At 62.0% G+C, this 19,923-nt stretch overlaps 1 protein-coding gene across 7 annotated transcripts in view; it reads left to right on the forward strand.

Moving 5' to 3' along the window:
* The window catches only part of ATP2B2 (ATPase plasma membrane Ca2+ transporting 2), a 94,374-nt gene that overhangs the window by 44,856 nt on the left and 29,595 nt on the right, over window positions 1-19,923 (forward strand). For 3 of the 7 annotated variants that reach the window (XM_070050011.1, XM_051831898.2, XM_070050008.1), the window contains exons 5-9: window positions 1,557-1,682; window positions 8,305-8,346; window positions 8,998-9,156; window positions 10,804-11,018; window positions 15,201-15,443. In XM_070050011.1, coding sequence (XP_069906112.1) covers window positions 1,557-1,682; window positions 8,305-8,346; window positions 8,998-9,156; window positions 10,804-11,018; window positions 15,201-15,443 — 785 coding nt within the window. Of the gene's footprint in view, window positions 1-1,556; window positions 1,683-3,229; window positions 3,263-4,216; window positions 4,277-8,304; window positions 8,347-8,997; window positions 9,157-10,803; window positions 11,019-15,200; window positions 15,444-19,923 lie in introns of all 7 variants that reach the window. The other 4 variants (XM_051831903.2, XM_051831900.2, XM_051831904.2 and 1 more) reach the window with 2 other exon arrangements.

The following is a 19,923-nucleotide window of genomic DNA, read 5'->3' on the forward strand; positions in this document are numbered from 1 at the left end:
AGTGACAGTCCACGGGGTGCGTGGACGGCTGAGTGACAGTCCACGGGGTGCATGGACGGCTGAGTGACATTCCACGGGGTGTGTGGCTGGCTGAGTGACAGTCCACAGGGTGCATGGACAGCTGAGTGATAGTCCACAGCGTGCGTGGACGGCTGAGTGACAGTCCACGGCATGTGTAGACCTCATTTTCTCACCTTTGCATCCAACGCTCTCACAGCCCCGAGCTCCCACGCTGGCTCGAGCAAGTCACTTCCTGAGCCTGTACACGGGAGGCCCCTTCTTCCAGCAGCGACAAGACCCCCATTAAACAGAAACTGACACGGAAGTCAGAGAAAAGGCAAAGGTCCCCTCTGCCCCCTCCCCAAAGCCCGAGGCTCTTTGGAACCCAGTTTGAGGAACCTGGAGCTCTAGGAAAGGGGGTCCTTCCCCTCTCTTGCCGCAGGGACCCCTGGGGAAGCCTGCTTTGAAATACGTTAAAGGCATCCAGGAAAGCTGTAAGCGGGAGGCATCTGGCATAGCAGTAAAGACCCGCCCGGGATGGCCACGTCGCCCACTGGAGTGCCTGGCTTCCAGTCCCTGTTCCGGAGTCTGGTTTCCTGCCGATGCACACCCTGCTCATGCAGCAGATGGTGGCGCAAGCAGCTGGGCTCCTGCCCCCCACGTGGGAGACCCAGATGCAGTTCCCAGCTCTTGGCTTTGGCCTGGCCCAGCCATGGCTACTGGGGGGAGGGGAGGGGTGCATTCAGAGAGCAAGGCAGCAAACAAGATACCTCTTGCTCTCTCTGCCTCTCTGACTCTGTCCTTGCCTTTCATATAAATAAATACGTTTTTGAAGACTAGAAGACAGTAATTTAAAGTGGTGCAATGATGTATGTGGTTTTTCGTTCGCACAATGCCATCTCAGTGGCCGCCTTGGCTGTACAGCAGGGATGAGTGTCAATGGTATCTGCAAACTGTAAATCAGTGTGAAAAGAGTCTGTGGTGTTGATCGCGTGTGTCGTGACATCCGTGGCTCCTGGGGGCCAACGCCCGTGTGCATAGTGGGGGAAGTGTTAGCTCTCAGTTAGGGGTCTGTGCAAATAAACATGTGGTGGTGGTTTCTGTTTTTTTTTTTTTTTTCGTTCCAGTCCACGGAGCCCCAGGCTCTTAGCGCTGACCTCTGGGAGTGGGAAGCGATAGGTTGCAGTTTGAGCAGTTGTGTCTAGGGCTAGGCTGGCATTTTTCCATGGGTGAAGCATGGTGAGGTGTGGTTCTTGGTATCATCAATAAGGAGAAGAGCAAGTAGCCCCTGCTTGGCCCAGAATGGGGAGAGAGGAACCTGCAGGGCAGGGTCGCACGAGCTGGGCCTGAGAACTGAGGACAGCATATTTCCATGCCAGTCCCAGCCAGCAGCATTGTCCTAAGGTGAAGCCATCTGAAGAGGACCCACTGCATACCCACTGTGCACTTTAACCATAGGCAGAGCCAGGAGCTGTCTGGGACCTCATTCCCTCCACTCCTTGGGGGAGGGGGCTTGGGCTGTGCAATGGTCACTTGGCTTTCATCCCCTTCCCCAGGGACCCACGTGATGGAGGGCTCGGGACGGATGGTGGTGACTGCCGTGGGCGTGAACTCTCAGACTGGCATCATCTTTACACTGCTGGGGGCTGGTGGTGAGGAGGAAGAGAAGAAAGACAAAAAAGGTAAGCAGCCTGGGAGATGAGCTTTTAAGGCCATGTGTTTTCGTCTCTCTGTTCGCTCAACAAAAGAGTTATCAAGTGCCTTTTACGTCCACACCCTGTGCCAAGAGCCACCTCCTGTGTCCTTGAGGCCCTGCCAGGGCCAGGTGGGTGCTGTCTGTTCCATTCTCAGGGTCTTGTCCCAGTCTGTCTTGTCCAGTCCTGTCATGGAGGCCCCACTTGCAGGCCGAGCCTGGGATGCTGAGCGTGCTGTTGAGTGTCCAGCTGTAAGCAGCAGGAAGAGTCCTCACAGACTGGCCCCGGCCTCACCCTGATATTCAGGAGAGATCCCCACCCAGGCAGATTCTTTCCACTGCTGTCAGCTCCACTGAGCAGAGCTGTCAGTCCACCCAGCAGAGACTTGTCCCCGGTGTGTACAGAGGAGATTCCAGCAATGGTGGCTCAGTGCCTGGCTCCAGATCTGCCACCGGCTCCCTTCTCCAGCCCCATGAAGCTGCCTGCTTGCCCGGGGTCTGGTTCTTCCTCCCTCCTGAAAATGGCGCTCCTTATTCCCTCATGCAGCAGGCCAGCATCGCAGACACAAAGTGTGCCGCCCAGAACAGGAGTGGTGCTCACACAGGAAGCCCTCATGCTGTCAGGCCAGACCCATGTCCAGAGGACCCGGCCCCGGGCTCCTTCGCTGACACCCACGCCCCGTCCTGGGGATTGCACCCTTTTGCACATTTTCAGTCCTTTGGTTCTTCCCCCAAGCTCCAGGACAGGAACCCCAACACTCAGGATTCAGGGAGCCACAAAGGGGGCCCCTCCCTGAGCTTCAGGGGCCTCTTCTCTGGTCAGAACTGCAGGTTTCTTGTTTCTGAGGGCAAAACCCGTATCCTCGTGGACTTGCCTGAGATTCTCGCCGCTCCACCAGCGGGAACAGAGGAGCTGAGGTCGGCCTGAGGGATCAAGAGGCTGGAGAGAGCGAAGGGTTCCTGGGGCTGAGATGGGAGAGTCCTGGCCAGGAGCGCTAAGGGTGTCAGGCCAATGTCCATGCACTGAGGGAAGCCGTGGCCAGGGTGGCCAGGGTCAGCCCCGGGGAGCAGGCACGTGGGCAGACTTGCGCATCTGGGCAGGATGCAGCAGCTGTGCCCGTTTCCTCAGCCTCACTGGGGCCCAGGTGAGTGGCAGGGCACCCGGAAGTTCACCCAAGCCGGACCCGGGCTTCTGAAGTGGCGGTGGGAAGACAGGGCCTCCGTGGGCCTGGGAGCGTGGCTCAGGGCCCCTCGCTGAACGGGTGCCGGCAGGGTGAGGGCAAAGGAAGGCCGAGCCTCGGGTAGAGGAAGGGACTCGGCAGAGAAAGCGAGGGCGGGGACGAGTCCTCAGCCACCGCGAGCTGCACGGCCAGGGCTGGACCCCCCTGCCTTCCCATCTCATCACTCCACCAGGGACATCGCTCAAACCCGCTGCATGTTCCCATTTCCGAATGAGCCCAGCGTGTGTGCGTGTGCGCCTGCGTGTGCGTGCGTGTGCTTCTCCTTCATTAACGTGTCTCAAAAATCATCACACAGGTGTGAAGAAGGGGGATGGCCTTCAGCTACCAGGTACAGTAAGATGCCCTTCACTCAGGGTAGACGGGGATGTTAGGACGAGCGGCCACGGGGCCCTGCCCCTTGGCCACCAGCACACCGTGGAGGAGGCCACACACCTGCAGGGGCCCCCAGACTGCCCGCTGCGTCCTCATGTGATGCCAGCCCCCCAGGACAAGCCTCCCCCCACCCAGCCCTCCTGCCCCTAGAGCCCTCATGGACCAGCCGGTGCCTGATGGCTGCACAGCCATCCCCAGGGGCATGCAATGCCTCGCTTACCCCCACGGAGCCTGCACCCCCGGAACCTGTCCTGCCCACCCCTCACCACACAGGACAGCCCCCCACCCTCTCCAGTGTCTCTCTCTCTCTCCCTCCCAAGGGACACTCTCCCCTCCCAAGCCCCCCGACCACCCGCCAAGGGAGAGCCGTGGGACGGTTTGGCCGTCTCATGCCATCTTTACATCTCTAAATTAAAAACAAACTTGCCACTGAGTTTGCTGCCTCGTGTGCAAAACGTGACCTGCTTGGCGCCACCTGGCAGAGGAGGGGCATCTCCTGGGGTTGCCACAGCGGGCTATGGCACGCTGTTTAAGGACGGAGGAGGCAGCCCTGGGCTGTGAGGCTACAGGCGGCTGTATCCCCCCGAGCTCCCAGGTGACAGTGGCCCACTCGGAACGGTCAGTGCCAACAGTGCATGCAGAGTCCAGGGCTCTGCTGGACCCTGGCTCTGATAGGCAACCCGACCCCTCCTACCCTGGCTCCTCTGTGACAGGGGACCTGCGGGTCCGGGCCTCACAGCAGAGCGGCACCCTGCGCAACCCCTCTGTGTGACTTCAGAGACCCTGAGCCCGAGGGCCCTCCCTGGGGGTCTGTGGGAGCACGTCTCACTTCCCCAGAGCAGCGCAGTGGGGTTGCCCTGCCCGCGGTCTGCCTTGTGACGCCCTGCGTTTCCGTCCCTCCCACCCGCAGCGGCCGACGGGGCAGCAGCGGCCAATGCTGCCGGTGGCGCAGACGCTGGCCTGGTCAATGGTACGTCTCTGAGGGCGAGCGCTGGCCTTGGGTGATGGGCGTCTCTGGGCTTCCTCTCGCTGTCCAGGACTGCGCACAGATCTCCCGTGTGCATGGCCACCCTGGGTCAGCCACCCTCTCCAGGGGCCCCGCGCTTAGGAGCAGAGCCGCCACCAGGGAGCCCTCTGCGTGCCCTCTTGGGGCGGCCGGGGACGTGATTTTGGCTCCCGGTTTGGTCCCATCCGGCCGGCCCTCTCCTAAGCGCATGCCCGGCCCGGCTTCCGGAAGACGGCCTGGGGCCAGGACCCAGGCTGACACTGGCCTCTGGGTCCCCGGCGCACACTTGAGGCCTTGATTCTAAAACTCGCTCGAGGCAGGGGGACCCAGGCCAGGACTCAGCCCTTGGTCCCCGCCGCCCCACCCCCACCCCAGCATGGCTGAGCCACTGTAGACAACTCTTCCTCTTCTCTGTCACGGAGCGAACGGGCAGAGGTTCCGCTTGGGCTCGGGCCTCGTTCCGTCGGGGGTGTGGACTGATGTCTGTTGCTGTGGGCTGTGCTGGGTCTCTGCATTCCGACTCGGGCCTGGGGTGGCGGGCAGGGCCTGGGGCTGCCCCTGTGTCCCTGGGTTCCGCATCTTCTTCACCGCCTTCCACGCGGACGGGAGGGAATTCCAGAGATTTCGCATCTCTGCCCCCTCCCGCCTGGCAGAGCTGGGGTGGGGGCCAGGCGTGGGAGCCCCGCCCAGAGAAGCGAGGGACGGCAGCCACCTGTCTTCCAGCATCCCTGCATCCCGGGCCCTGGGCTGCAGCTTTCTCGTCATTCTGTCATCAGCTCCTCGCCTGTCCTGTCGTGCCCCCTCCGTCTGTCCCCTGCCCAGACCTCTGGCCGAGCCACCTGCCTCAGAGGCACCGAGAGGGGAAGCTCCCAGTACGTCAGGGCGGGGAGGGGCACCTCATCAGCAGGGGGCTGCCTCGGCGTGGCTCAGCTACAGGCACAGGAAAGAGGACAGCTTGGTTGTGGGAGGGGCCGTGCATGGGGGCACCGCCGAGGGGCGACAGAACCCCCCTGGCAGATCCACTGTTGGGGAGGAAGCCCCTCAGGGGATGAGCACACAGATCCCCTGGCCAGCTCCCAGGCAGAGGGCCAGGAATCCCCAGATGTCTGCGGAGAATAAGGGGGGTTTCGTTTCTCAACCCCTAGGCTGTGCTGGGCCCTGTGACCCTCACACACAGGGTCCACTGTATCCACTTTAAAGATGAACATACTGAGCCCCAAGGAGGCGCAGATAGGAGGGCAAACTTGAACCCAGGACCCTGTCTTGGCAGGCTCTGAAGTGTGTGTCCTCTCCCCAGCCCAAGGTTTTCCAGGGGGCACATGGGAGTCTCCCAGGGACGCAGAGACGCCGTCCCCCCAGGAGAAGGACCCTGAGGCCAGAGGCGCTGAAGGGCCCCGGAAGCATTGGTCTGCTCAAGGACTGCTGAGTGCCCTGGTCCTCCCCTCCCTGGCTCCCGGGAGCTCGCTGTGCCCCCCGCAGCACACTCTGGGGGACACTGCTCTGTGCCGTGGCCCAGAGCCTGGGCATCCCCTGGGGACGGTCAGAAATGCACGCCCTCGGGCTCGCCCCAGAGCAACTGGACGAGAAGCTTCGAGCAGCCAGCTGTCCGGGCTGCAGGCGGGAGTGCCTTGGAGGCTGAGAGGCCCCAGGCTGAGCCCTGGCGAGTGACAGGGCTGTGACTGTCGCTCCCGACAGCCACTTCGTGCTGGCTTGGACGTGAGAGGGAGACGCGGAAGTGGAATAGAGATGGGTTTTATTTTGATGCAAAAAAAAAAATGAGATCTGTGCATAGTTTTTTGATAACACACAGTTTCTGTGGACCTTTGAGGGACCCCTCCTGGAAGGGGGGGCAGGGCGGGGGGACTGGCGGTGCTGTTTCCTCTGCTGCCCTGGCTGAAGCCTGGGGCGGCCATCACCCCCAAGGAAGTGCTTTTCCCAACACCACCTGCGTTGCATCAGCCCACTTCTCAGAGGAGGGGGAGGCGCAGGGAGGGGAAGCCACGTTCCCCAGGTGCCCAGCCAGGGGTCTGTCTCCCCTCGCATGTGTGTTAGGCCATCCTACCCGGCGCCCTCCACACACGTGCTCCTCACATCCCAGTCCCTCGTGTTAGCGGAGAGGAGAGAGGAGGAATCCGAGGCAGGGAACAGCCCCACGGCCCCCCAGCCTCCCACCTTGGCTCCTGCCCCACATCCAGTTCCCCCAGCTATGGCCTATCCTCCAGGTCTCCCCAGGTGCAGGGCTGAGGTTTGGAGCCACACAAGCACCACTGTGGCCAAGGGGCCCCAAGTAAGCCCCTTGCTCCTGAGAACCCAGGCCACCTGGACCAATGCTGACCCAGGCATCAGTCACTGTGGTCCCTGACCAAGGCCTCTGTGGCCTGTGTCTGGCCACGTGGCCACTGTGGCCATCAGAGAGGAGGCGGCCGGCATGGCTCCACGGGCGCTGACACCCGCTCTTGGCTGGCAAAGGCCGCGAGAGAACCGGAGCCCACTAGACGCGGCTGCTCAGCTGAGCGCCCAGGGCCCCCTGAGCCTTGTTAGTGAAATTAGGTTTAAAAGTGAAAGTAGCCACCGCCAGCATCAACTCCCATTTGTTCTGAAAAGCTCTCATCGTTCTGTTCTCTAACCCAGCAGAGTTTTACAGTAGAGCGACGGGCCATCTTCTGGGAACCCAGGCGGTGCCCCACCTGGGCAGTGCCCTGATGAGTGGGGCGGGGTCCAGGGAAGCCACGTCTTCCCCTGAGTCCCCGGAGGATGGGGACAGTAACGAGCCAGTGGCACTGCCACGAGGTCACACTGTAACACCCTGTGGGTGCCGGCTGCCCCCAGCCCCCTCAGCCTGCAGGGAGGGCACAGGCTCCCCAAAGGGGCAGGGCTGGGCGGGGCCAGCAGTCAGCGTGAGGGCAGTTTGCTGGACTCTGGAGGTGACCGACTCCTCCCACTTTGCAGAGGAGAAAACTGGGCGGGGCTGGGCAGGGACGGGGTAAAGCCGTGGCGGCGCACACAAGCTCTGACATTCAGTGTGGCAGCGAGAGTGCAGGTGGGGCGGGGCCTGCAGGGAGCTCCCTTGCGCGGCAGGCCCAGTGGGCAGGGGCGGGGTGGGTGCAGGTGAAGGCAGCCATCTCACCTGGCCCTGGCACCCCAAACCTGCCACACTGGCCCAGGCAGGGGGGACTAGGCAGGTGGCTTTGGTTAGGGGCCGGGTAGCCCATGGTCAGTCCTTCCTGACACCAGCCGTATCAGGCCCTGCTATGGGGCAGGGGTGCCCGGGGAGCCCGCTGAGCCTCCCTGGCAGTGTGTGGGGCCTGAATCCCAGGACAGAGTGCACCCCCATCAGTGGACTCTTTGTGGGAGTCCCCAGATACACCTGGAGCATCTCAGAGACTTTGCAGGGCCTCCTGCTCACTCGTAGGGTGTGGGCCGGGGTGGGGGGTTCTGAGCCCTGGCTTCACCCCTTCTGGGAAGAGGAGGTGGAGGAGGAAGCACAGTCACCCATCCTGCAACCAGGTCAGGGACACCTTGACCTCAAAACCTTGTCCGAATTCTCAGCTCTGCAAACACCTGTCTGCCTGCCTCTCTCTCTCCTCTCTTTCTCTCTCTCTCTCTCTCTCTCTCTCTCTCTCTCTCTCTCTCTCTCTTGTTTTCTGGGTGGCAGGCAGAATTCCCTCAGCCACAGAGCCCATCGGCTGCCTGGGTGGCTCGAGGCTGCATCTGGGGGTCTGGCACCTGCAGCAGCAGACCAGGGTCCCACACCTCGCAGCCGTTCCGGGCAGGGATGACCCCAGCAGGAGCCCTCGCTCCCAAAGCCCGAGACTCAGGTGTCACTGGCTCCCTGGTCCCTGGCCTTGCCCTCATGCCGGGCTGCCTGGGTGTCCCCACAGAGGGTCGGGCAGCTCAGCCCTGCTTCTGTCCGCTGTCCGTGGCGTGTTGCGTGTCTGTGCTCACCGACCGTGTGCTGTCTGTTCTCTGTTGTCCGATTCTCTGTCGTGTAGGTAAAATGCAGGATGGCAATGTGGACACCAGCCAGAGCAAAGGTAACCGAGGCATTTCCCAGCCCTGGGCCCCCGCCGCCCTGCCCTCCGGGGCTGTCTCGCCAGAGCCAGGCCTGGGCACCTCCCCTGCCGTGGCCTCTGGGGAGGCGGCTGTGATGGGCGCAGCCTTTGAGCTCCTGCTGAGGACTGGAGTATGGTTCTCTGAAGTCTTAGGGAGGAGAAGGAGTGGGGAGGGCCGAGGGCAGGCTCAGTCCAAAAGGCCACGGACCCCCAGTCTGTCCTCGCTGAAGTGGCCACCCCAGCCCAGAGCAGGAACTTGACCCCCACAGAGGGGGACGCCGACCTCGCCCTGGCCGAGCTCCCCTTGCACTACAGCAGCTCCTGGGGAAAACCCATGCCCTTCAGTCTCGTCTGTGTGTCAAAGGCCAAGGGACCCTTCTGGAAGGGTCTGAGGGCTTGTCCCGAGCAGAGAGGACCCCCACCTGCACTTACCATAGCCCTGCTGTGTCCTGGATTCCAGGCCTGGGGCAGCACGTGCCCCCCCACCCCCGGGGAGAGGCAGGTGCGCAGGTCGTGCTCCCGTGTGTGCGGGCCATGCAGGGCCCAGCGGCGGGGGGTAGGCGCCGGCGTGTCTGGCCCACAGGCTGACCCGCGCCCGTGTGTCTGCGTGCACCACGTGCTCTGCCCCTGCAGCCAAGCAGCAGGACGGCGCGGCCGCCATGGAGATGCAGCCCCTGAAGAGCGCGGAGGGCGGCGACGCCGACGACAAGAAGAAGGCCAACATGCACAAGAAAGAGAAGTCCGTGCTGCAGGGCAAGCTCACCAAGCTGGCCGTGCAGATCGGCAAGGCGGGTGAGTGTGCGGGGCGTGGGGGCCCCGCGGCCCAGTCTGCAGCGCGCGGTGCTCCCCAGGGCCCTCCGCTCTGCGGCGAGTCCTGTATACAGCAGGCACTCAATGAGTTCTTAGGCAGAAGCAGGAGACAGCCTGGGCTCCGGGCTCGGTGTGGGGAGCAGGCTGCCTGCATTCTCACCCGGCTGCAGCTGTGGGGTGTTGGGCCGCTCCCCTCACCCAGCGCTGGGCCTCTGCCTCCCCGTCTGGAAACTGGTGTTAATGGTTGTCCCTGCTCCCCGGCCTGCTGAGGCCACCGCGCACCCAGAGTGCTCAGCACTAGCTATGTGTGGCGGCTGGGGAGGGGCCGCATCCTGCGAGCCTGGAGCCCTAGGCTGCGGCCACTTTGACGTTAGGTCTGTGGGAGCCATGGAAGAGCTTTGGGCAGGGGAGGCCAGAGATGGAGCTGGGCTTTGTAATGACCACCTGGCCGCAGTGCCCAAGGAGACGCCCACTGCCGGAGCCCCAGCCTGACGGCGCAGCTGCCAGGGGAGCCCCGACCCTCCCCGCCAGCCTCAGCCCCCCAGGAGGTGAGGACACAGAGCACGTCGAGGCCCCACCTGGATGCTGCCTGCTCCCCGGCCGTCTCCTCGGCTCTAATTATAGACACTGCATCGTGGAAAGGGGAGGCAAATTATAGGCTTGGCCGTCTAAATTTAAACTCAGGGGCCTGTGACAGCTCCCGGCCCCAGGAGCTCGGCTTCCCGCCCCTGCTGCTGTCACACGGGGACAGGGCTGGCGCCGAGGATCCTCAGCTGGAGTGGGGGTGGGCGCCGCGGGGCCTGGGGATTTCCGCCGTCGCGGGCAGCAGACTCCACCTGGCCCCGCGCGGGCAGGCAGCTGAGCCCCGAGGACACCCCTGTGGCCTTCAGAGCTCCCCCCACCTTCCCGCCCCAGGCTGCCAAGGGTGGAGCTCACAGTCCAACCTTGCTGGGGTGGCAGCCACCTCTGCCTCTGGGGCTGAAGTCTCAGAGCAGAGCCGCGGTAGGCGGGCAAGGTCTCTGCTGAGGGCGGCTCCCAGAGAGGTGGCTTCGTCCCACAGGGGCACCCCGAGCGTGGGGCCCTGGCAGCCACTGGCTCTCAGCAGCCACTTCCCGGGGGTGAGGGGGTGCAGCCCCAAGCACCTCCTGACGAGAGGTCCCACGTGGCCCCTGCGGACCTCCCCTGGCGGCCCCCTGTTGCTTCCTCCATCACCTCCTCCAGGAAGCCCCCTCTGCCAGCACCCCGTGCCCCCTGTGCCACGTCCTCCTGGCTCTCCCTCAGGGAGTTCATCTCGTTTGTGTGCTTGCCACAGCCTGGGCGTCAGTGACCCAGGGCAGGGGCTTTGCCTTTCTGGCTGCTTCCTGCACCGGGATCCCCCGGGCCCCTCCCTCGACGCCGGTGCCCAGAGGTATTTGTGCAGTGAATGAGACAACAAAGTACCCCAGCCCCCAGTCGGTTGCTCACATGGGTGCTGTGCTAGGTCGCACGTGTGAGCGTCTCAAGCCCGTGGGGAGGAAATGCCCACCTACCTGTGTGGCACAGAGCAGGACACGGAGGCTTGGGAAGGCGCCAGGACTTCGCCCTGGTCAGAGAAGGGCTGGGCGCTGAGCCAGCATCCCTGTGTTGCAGGCCTGGTGATGTCGGCCATCACGGTGATCATCCTGGTGCTGTATTTCACCGTGGACACCTTCGTGGTCAACAAGAAGCCGTGGCTGCCCGAGTGCACGCCGGTCTATGTGCAGTACTTCGTCAAGTTCTTCATCATCGGCGTCACGGTGCTGGTGGTGGCCGTGCCCGAGGGGCTCCCCCTGGCAGTCACAATCTCGCTGGCCTACTCGGTGAAGGTGAGGGGAGCGGGGCCCGCAGTCCACAGCTGGGGCCTCTGGGGCCTGGGTGCTGGGCTTGGGAGACATGCTGAGAGACCCAGGTGGACAAAGCAGGGGTCTCAGAGAGAGGATGTGTGCAGGTCCCCCAAGTTCAGGCGCCTCCACGGGGACCTGGGGACCTGTGGCATACAGGGACGCACGCCCTGGCCAGGTGCTGCCTTGCCCCGATGACGGCTCAGGGCTGCCCAATCTTCACAACTTTTCCAGAGAAGCCAGAAGTCTGGACTTCACATAAATGCTCTCGATTCTTGCTGACAGTCAAGTCAACTTTTAAAAAGAAATGAAACACAGACTCCAGGGTGCCGACCAAAGCCCGCCCTGACCCAACCGCCGGTGGTTACCATCAGAGACCCCCGTAGCTGAGGCCAGGGGTCCCTCCCCAAAGCGTGAAGGAGGGAAGCCAGAAGCAGAGGGAAGTGGGGTGTGGTGGGAACCCTGGCCCCCAGCAAGGAGCTGTGTTCTGGGCAGCCTGGGTCTGGAGAGGGTCTCTCGGCGCTGCCCCGATGCCACAGCTGCACCTGCACCTGCTCAGACCACGGCTGGTGCTGTGGTCACCCCCAGTTCCCATGTCCCCACTTTCCCTGGGATCTCCCAACCTGGGAGCGCAGAGCTCTGGGCTGCTGTAGCCCATGCCACATGCCCGGATGTCCCCACAGGGGCTGGGGCTTGCTCTGTCGTGTTGAGAAGCAAGGGCCCGAGCACTGGCAGAGCGGCCGGTTTCCGAGCTGGAATTTGGGCTGGGCTCGCCGATGTAATTTCAGCCCGAAAAGAGATCTCCGGGCGGGTGCCAGGGAGTGGCAGCTCGCTGTAAAGGATATAGCCCTTATCGGCACCCCGCTGTGCGGTTTTCAGAGAAACTCCATCCACCAAACCAAAGCCGGGACAGGGTACAACCTGATGCTCCCAGGGAGCCCAGGGCCTGCAGCCGGGGACCCCACCATTGCCCGCCGAGCTTAAACATCCTTGCAATCTGCCCAGAGCTGGTCGGGAGCCCACCTGCGGACGCCGCGGGCCACCGCACCTCCTGCAGCTCACCGCTGTGGCACCCGCACCCTCGCGCGTCTTCAGTTCTGTCACCCTGAGCAGCCACGTGATAAACTTAGTGCAGCACCCCGCCTGGGAGGGGCCTGGGAGCCCACCAGTTGCACCGAGGTGACCCCTGCAGCCAGTGCTGCGCATGCAGAGAGAGTAGGGGCCACACAGTAGCTCCAGCTTTGCTAGCAGCTGTGTTTTTAACATAAAAGGAAACAGGTGAACCTCATTTTGTTTATACATTTACTTCACCCAAGATGTGCAGATTACTATTAATCCAACATGTAATCAGCATAAAAACTATTAATGAGACCTTTTTTTTTTTATCAAATAAGGTTCATTTACTTATTTGAAAGGCAGAGACAGAGAAAGCGAGATCCTCCATCCGCTGGTTCACTCCCCAAATGGCCACAACGGCCAGAGCTGGGCCAGGCCAGAGCCAGGAGCTTCCTGTGTGTCTCCCATGCACGTGCAGAGGCCCAAGCGCTTGGGTCATCTCCCACTGCTTTCCCAAGCGCATTAGCAGGGAGCTGGATCGGAAGTGGAGCAGCTGGGACTGAGCCGGCACCCACATGGGATGCCGACACTGCAGACGGCAGCTTACCCGGCTGTGCCACAGTGCCAGCCCCACATTTCTTTTCCTCGTAACATCTTCAAAGGCCAGCCAGTGTGTACAGGGATGCTTCAAAAAGTTCCTGGAAGTGGTATTGAAAGATAACGTTTATCTGGGGCCAAAAAATGGTAAAGAATTTTTTTCATAATACGCATTTCCTGTGAATGTTTTGGAGACCCTCTCATATGCATGGATTTTTAACTTTTTTGCAACAAAATCAGCATCTTTTAATTCCATTTTTCCCAGGCTTTCTGGAGTCTCCTTGTAATCCACACTTACACTTTGGACAGCCACGTCCAACACTCGGTGGCCCCACACGGTTGCTGTGCTGGGCAGCGTGGACATGGGTGTTCTCTCTCACGGCAGATAGAGGGCGCTCTCCAGAGAGTGCACAAGGGCTGAGGCCCGCCGTGGCCCGGGCTGTGGGGGAAGCAGGGCTGGGCTCTCGTCCCAGTGTCAGACCTCGCCAGGAGTTTGGTGCTGGTCCGTTCCCTTTACCTGGATTTTTTTTTTTTTTTCGGTTGCTAGCGTGAGTGACAGCTCCCTGTCAGGTCTCACGGGATCCTTACACCAGATAAGAAGACAGGTGCGAGAACCGTCCTCCCAAAGCCTGGAGTAACATAGACTCTGTCAAAATTCTTCTCACTGCGCTCTTCTCTGAAAAACTCCTGGTAGGGGCCGGCGTCTGGCCTGCAGTTAGGACCCCCACATCCCACTTGGAGCACCTGGCTTCAGCTTCCGGCTCCGTCCCCATTCCAGCTTTGTCAGTGCAGCGGTGGTGGCTCGAGTGCGGGGCCCCTGGCGCCCACGTGGGAGCCCCGGTCTGAGTTCCCAGCTCCGACTCTGGTCACCTGGCTGCTGCTGCAGGCGTTTGGGGAGTGAACCAGCAGATGTGAGATCTCCGTCCCCCACCCCCACACCGTCGATTCCTGTGTCCCTCTACTTCTTTAATTAATTTTTAAAAAGCCTGCTATCAAGAGTTATAAAGAACAGTCACAAAGGAAACGCTAGGCACAGCACAAAGCAGAACACCCGAGCCTCTGGCGCCTCCCCCCTCCCTCGACGTGGGGCGGCGCCTGTGTCAGGGTCCACGGGACGACGGCAGGGTCCTTGTCTGCACGGGTGCAGAGCACCCACAGGAACCCGGGAACGTGGGGCTGGGCTGGAGGGGCAGGCGTGGAGAGGAGGGTCGTCAGCTCGTGCAGACAAGATTGCATTTCCCTGAAGGAAGCTGAGGCACGAAGGGTCTCTAACGTGTATGACTGAAGAGAGAATCGAACCTGCAGCTATAAACAAAGAAGCCAGTGCCAGCCTGTAGTTCTCTCCCCCGGAGACGAGAGCCTTAGTATTTTGCTAATTCCTAGAGCTGAGACGCTTGGGAAGAGTTCGGAACCAGATACGGAACCGTTCCTTAGGCTAGGGTGGAAGGGAAGTTTGGAGACGCTCAGGCCCCGCCTCAGGGCACTGCCCCGCCCCTGTGTCTTCCAGGAAAGAATGTAGTAGATGGCTTCTGTGGCGCCAGTTAGTAAACTCAACAAATCAAGCGTTTCAGAAGCTTCAACAGGGGCCGGTGCTGTGGCACCGCAGGTTAAGCTGCCGCCTGCAACCCATGTGGCGCTGGTTCAAGTCCCGGCTGCTCCACTTCTGATGCAGCTCCCTGTAAAGCAACACAGGATGGTCCAGGTGCCTGGGCTCCTGCCACCCATGTGGGAGACCCGGAAGAAGCTCCTGGCTCCTGGCTTCAGCCTGGCCCGGCCTTGTCTCTGGCAGCCATCTAGAGAGTGAAGACCTATCTCCCTCTCTCTCTCTCTCTAACTCTACCTTTCAAAATAAATAAATAAATCTTTAAAAAAAAAAAAAAAAAGGTTCTACAAAGAGAAGCAAGGAGCCTCAAGCATAATAGAAGCCAGAGTGTGAGACGCTGCAGCAAACAAGGCGCGGAGCGTGTGCGGGAAGCAGAGGGACGCTGGGGGCTCTGCCCTGACACTCTGTGTGTCCCCTGGAGCCCAGGCAGCACTGGGGCTCTCCTCACTACACACTGTGTGTCCCCCGGAGCCCAGGCAGCACTGGGGGCTCTCCCCACTACACACTGTGTGTCCCCCAGAGCCCAGGAAGCACTGGGGACTCCCCTACACTGTGTGTCCCCCGGAGCCCAGCAGCGCTGGGGACTCCCCACTACACACTGTGTGTCCCCCGGAGCCCAGGCAGCACTGGGGGCTCTCCCCACTACACACTGTGTGTCCCCCGGAGCCGGGCAGCGCTGGGGGCTCTCCCCGACACTGTGTGTCCCCCAGAGCCCGGGTAGCACTGGCGGCTCTCCCCACTATACACTGTGTGTCCCCCGGAGCCGGGCAGCGCTGGGGGCTGTCCCCCACACTGTGTGTCCCCTGGAGCTGGGCAGCGCTGGGGGCTGTCCCCCACACTGTGTGTCCCCGGAGCCGGGCAGTGCTGGGGGCTCTCCTCACTGTCACCTTCTCACCCACCCTTTCCTCTAGAAAATGATGAAGGACAATAACCTGGTGCGCCACCTGGACGCCTGCGAGACCATGGGCAACGCCACGGCCATCTGCTCGGACAAGACAGGCACATTGACCACCAACCGCATGACGGTGGTGCAGGCCTACGTCGGCGACGTCCACTACAAGGAGGTCCCCGACCCCAGCTCCATCAACGCCAAGACCATGGAGCTGCTGGTCAACGCCATCGCCATCAACAGCGCCTACACCACCAAGATCCTGGTGAGTGAGCGTGCGCCGGCCACGTGCCCCGCGGCGGGAGCCCACCCATGGATTCCTGCACGAGGTCTGGGCAGCCAAGCGGTGTGGTTGGCGTCTCGGCATCCTGTGGGGGCGCCCTGACCTCTGCAGGTCGTTTGCTTTGCCTTGGCGTTCGGTTAGCGGTGTTAGAATGCCAGGAGAAGGTGGACGCGAGTCGTGCTCTTCAATCCTGCCCACGGCTTTTTCCTGGTCAGCTTCTGCCGCATGCCAAGGTCGGGGGCTCAGGACCACGCCGGGCAGCCAGCCCCACAGTGACGCAGGTTCTGCGACTTCTAATGCAGCCAACCGCGGGATAGGAAATAGGAAGAAAGACCCAGCTGGGCCTGTCACAAACTTCCCCAGACAACAGGGTGTGACAGCTCACAATCCTGGGTGGGGGGGTCAGCTGGTCGGTTCCTCTGTCCCTGCAGTGGCCGGGCTGCGGGCTGACCTAGCGCGCTGAGCTGGGCTGGCTCCTCCCTGCCCCGTGTGGTCGCCTCACCTCCGCCAGCCGGCACCTGGGCTTGTTCGCTGCACAGCGGCGGGGCTCTGGCAGTGAACAGGAGCGTGCAGGGTCTCCTGAGGCCCAACTCTGAACTGGCTCTCAGTGGTTTTGCCCGTCCCGCCGGGCGACGCGGGTCTGGAAGCCGGCCCTGATTGGTGGAGTTGAGTACGAGCCGCTGTGACCTGGGGGGAAGCTTGCGAGGGGCGTGGTCTCGAGGAGGCGGGGGGGGGGGGGGGCGGGGGGGACATGCGGCATTTCCACGAACAGTCCACGCTCCGTCACGTGCCTGGAGCCCGTCCAACTGGACGTCGTGCGTGTGGGTGTTCCCCTTCCTCGGGCTCCCCAGCCCTGCCCCCGCCCCCGCTGCCCCCATACCAGCTGCATCCTTCACCATCAGGCTGGGTGGGTGGGAGCCGCCCGTGGACTTTTTGAGGAGACCATGAGTCAGCAACGAGAGCCGGGGGCTGGTGGCGGGAGGGGGCGGCAATGGCTGTGCCCCCCCCCCCGTGGCCCCTGGAGCCATAGGCTGAGGGGGTCCAGATCGCCATGGGGGGAAGTAGGTCAGAGGCCCCTGGGGTGATGCCGGGAATGATGGCGGTTTCGTCGTCTTGCCCTAAAACTTGGCGATCAGCAGCGCTTTGTTCTGTTCCCCAAGCCTTCCTAGGATAAGGGGGCCGCTGTGGACGATGTCATCCCGCAGTCCAGGCAGAGAAAGGAGTGGGGCGGCTCCCAGAGCAGGCTGCAGGCCACAGGGGTACCCATGCACTTGCAGTCCTGTGGGAGGCGAGGCTCGAGGGAGGCGGGGCTCTCGGGATCTGCCACAGAGGCGACCACGCCCAGAGAGGTGTCAGTCAGGCCGAGTGACAGCTCCAGAGCCGGCATCTTGTCCCCAGATATCACAGCGGTTCTGCAGTCCACGTGCAAGGGGGCACAGACACAGTGGCTGGGGGCCTTGCTGGGTAATTCCTTTGGGCACCAGGTCCCCTCTGTGCCTGAACCCTTGCATCCTGGGACATCTGTGGCTCACTTTCTGGGTCTTCCCTGAAAATGTCCTGGCCACACGGTTCGGGATGGAGGGGACGGCAGAGCCCCTGGTAGGACCGGGCAGTGGCCGAAACTCACGCTTCAGGGCAGGCTGGTCTGGGCTGAGCCCGCCTCTCAGTGTCCGTCCCTGCCTGAGTCTCCTGAGGGAGACCACAGGTTTGTGGCGAGGACGCTGGGAGTTGGCGAGGGGTCGATGCTGAGCAGAGGCCCGTGGTCAGCACTCCGCGTGGCCAGAGCGTGCCTGAGCCGTGGAATCGCGCTGGAAGGAGGTTCCGGGCGTGGCTGTGCAGAGCTCGCGGTAGCAGAGTGGTGGAGGGGACAGCATCTTGCCCAAGGTCCCACAGTGAGGCAGAGCCCCCTGCAGATGCCCGGAGGCCTCAGGACTGGGCCGCGGCTGCAACTCGCTCCGGAACCAGGCACACTCGGTTCCAGTCCGTTTCTCAGCCTCTCTGCCTGAGTTTCCTAGGGGAAAGAATGGGTTTATTGTGAGGATGAAATGAGTGGCAGTTGGGTGGGGAGAGTGAAATGACTGTGAATAAATGGACAGATGTGTAACCAATGAGCTGTGGCATCTGGAGGAGGCGGGAGAGAGGGATGGGGGGAATTGTGGCAGGTGGGATACATGGATGGGGTGGGTGGGTGGGTGGGATGGATGGATGGATGGATGGATGGGTGGATGGATGGATGGATGGGTGGGTGGGGTAGGATGGATGGATGGATAGATGGATGGATAGGGTGGGATGGATGGGGATGGATGGATGGATGGATGGGGGGATGGATGGATGGGGGATGGATGGGGGATGGGGGGATGGGTAGGGTGGGATGGATGGATGGGGGGACGGGTGTGTGGATGGATGAGGATGAGGGTGCATGTTCGGGTGAATACGAATTGATAGGAGTCTCCAGATAGGACTGGTGCCCTCCCGCCTTCTGCTTGCCTGCTCTCACAGCAGCAGGAGTAGGGGTTGGCCCAGACGCCCTCCTGTAACCACAACCTGCACTGTCTCGGCACCTGCACCTTACTGAGCTGCCCTCGGTCGTCCAGGCTGCGTTGTCCTGAGACTGCGGATTAGCCGTGTGCCTTTTGTTCTCTTTGGGGAAAAAAAAAAACACTAGATGAGTGTTTGCAAGGGTAGACTGTGTGGGCATCATCCATGCGGATCCCAAGACTTCGGAGACCCTGCAGTCTGGCCACCCTGGTTTACGCTGAGGCCGGGAAATCGGAAGGGTGCTGTCTCGAGAGACGCCCTGGGTGAGGGAGGCATCACCCAGCCCGGCCAGCGGGTGGGCTTGGCCTGGGCGACTCTGCAGCCTGGATGCTGTGGGAGGCCCTGTGGAAGCCGAAGGCCCCGCCTGGGCTCTGTCCTTACAGGGCTCAGAAGACCCCCAGAGGCAGGCCGGGGATCCAGCCCCTGCCCCTCTGAGAATGGCGGGAGCCTTTTCCCATGCACCTGTCTCTCTGATGGTTGGGGGAGCTGCCTGAATCGTCTGTTAGTCAGAAATGGCTTCCTTGCTCTGGAATCTCGGCACACCCGGGGCCCTGTGCCTCCGACCCTGAACGTCAGGGCCTTGGCTGGACGCTGCTCGGTGCCGCCTGCCGCCCTGCACGTCCACGAGCCGAGGCTGAGCTGTGAGATGAAAGACGCCTTCCTCGCGCTGGGGAGGCCCTGAGCCGCCTCCACCAATATCCTCCTTGGCTGCCTGCATCTTCCTCTGCTCTCCGAAACCAGCCCGGCAGCCTTCAATTTGGGAATTGGTGAGGCCTCTTTTTAAGCAGGTTGACACCGCGGTTGACATCTGAATTATTAAACCGAGGACGGGCACCGGCTGAGCTGGGTCGGTGAACAGTTGATGGCATGTTTCTGGAAACATGAGCCGTTTGGAGGAAGACCGAGCTCCCGGAGTGGATCTAGAGTGAGGGCGTTCAACAGGAGCCCGGCCCTCGGCCCACCCCGTCCTCGGCACACATGGCCACGGGGCCGCCTGTCCCGCGCAGTCCTAGCCACCCCTCGAGGCAGGGGCCCTGCCTCATCGTGTTCCCCAGAAACCTCGGGTCCAGGGCTCGTGGGCAGGAGGCTGGATGGGAGAAAGGGGAGCAGAGACAGCCCCAGCTCACATCTGGCTCCAGAGCCAGGGCTCAGCTGGTGCTCAGGTGAGCCCCCGAGTGCCCTGAGTGGTGCTGAGCTGGGCTCCAGGGGGCTCGGGGGGCTGGGGCGTGGCGGGCTCTGGGGGGCTGCGCAGGGCGTGAAGAAGGAGCAGCAGGGCAGAGACCCTGGAGGCAAACCCAGCGTGGTTTGGTTTGGGACTTTATGGGTTTTGGTTTTTTGTTTTTGTTTTTTTGTTGTTGTTGTTTTTTGTTTTTTTGTTTTTTGTTGTTTTTTTGTTTTTTGGGTTTTTTTTTTGCAAATACCATCTCTAGGCCAAGAGTTTAAAGCAAATGGAACTGGGGGACTGCTTTAACAAGAGCTGTCAGTTCCCATGCTGCTCCACTCCCCCTACACACTCACCCATGCACACACAACACACACAAACACCACAGTCCATAACACGGGGACCTACACACCACGCACCCTGCACCCACACGCCGCCACACGCAGCGGAACACGCACATGCGCAGTGCAGGTGCACAGTGCACAGGGCGGGGGTTGCTTGCGGGGGTCCCGTGTCCTGCTCAGCATACACAGCGTTGCTGGCGCCCGGCCTTTAGGGAAGAGACACTGGCTGCAGGGGAGCTGAGGCCTGCCAGGTCCCAGGCAGGAGGCCCATAGGTGACAATCCTGGAGGCCAAATTCGGCCAAAATTCCCTCCTCCCTGGGGCCTCCCCCGCCCCCGCGCTGGTCCTGGAATGTGGAGGTGGGCTGGCAGCCCTGCCCTCCTGGGCTCCAACCCTGGTGACCACGCTAGTGACCAGAG

This window comes from Oryctolagus cuniculus, chromosome 10, assembly GCF_964237555.1.
Source record: "Oryctolagus cuniculus chromosome 10, mOryCun1.1, whole genome shotgun sequence".
Classification (NCBI taxonomy): domain Eukaryota; kingdom Metazoa; phylum Chordata; class Mammalia; order Lagomorpha; family Leporidae; genus Oryctolagus; species Oryctolagus cuniculus.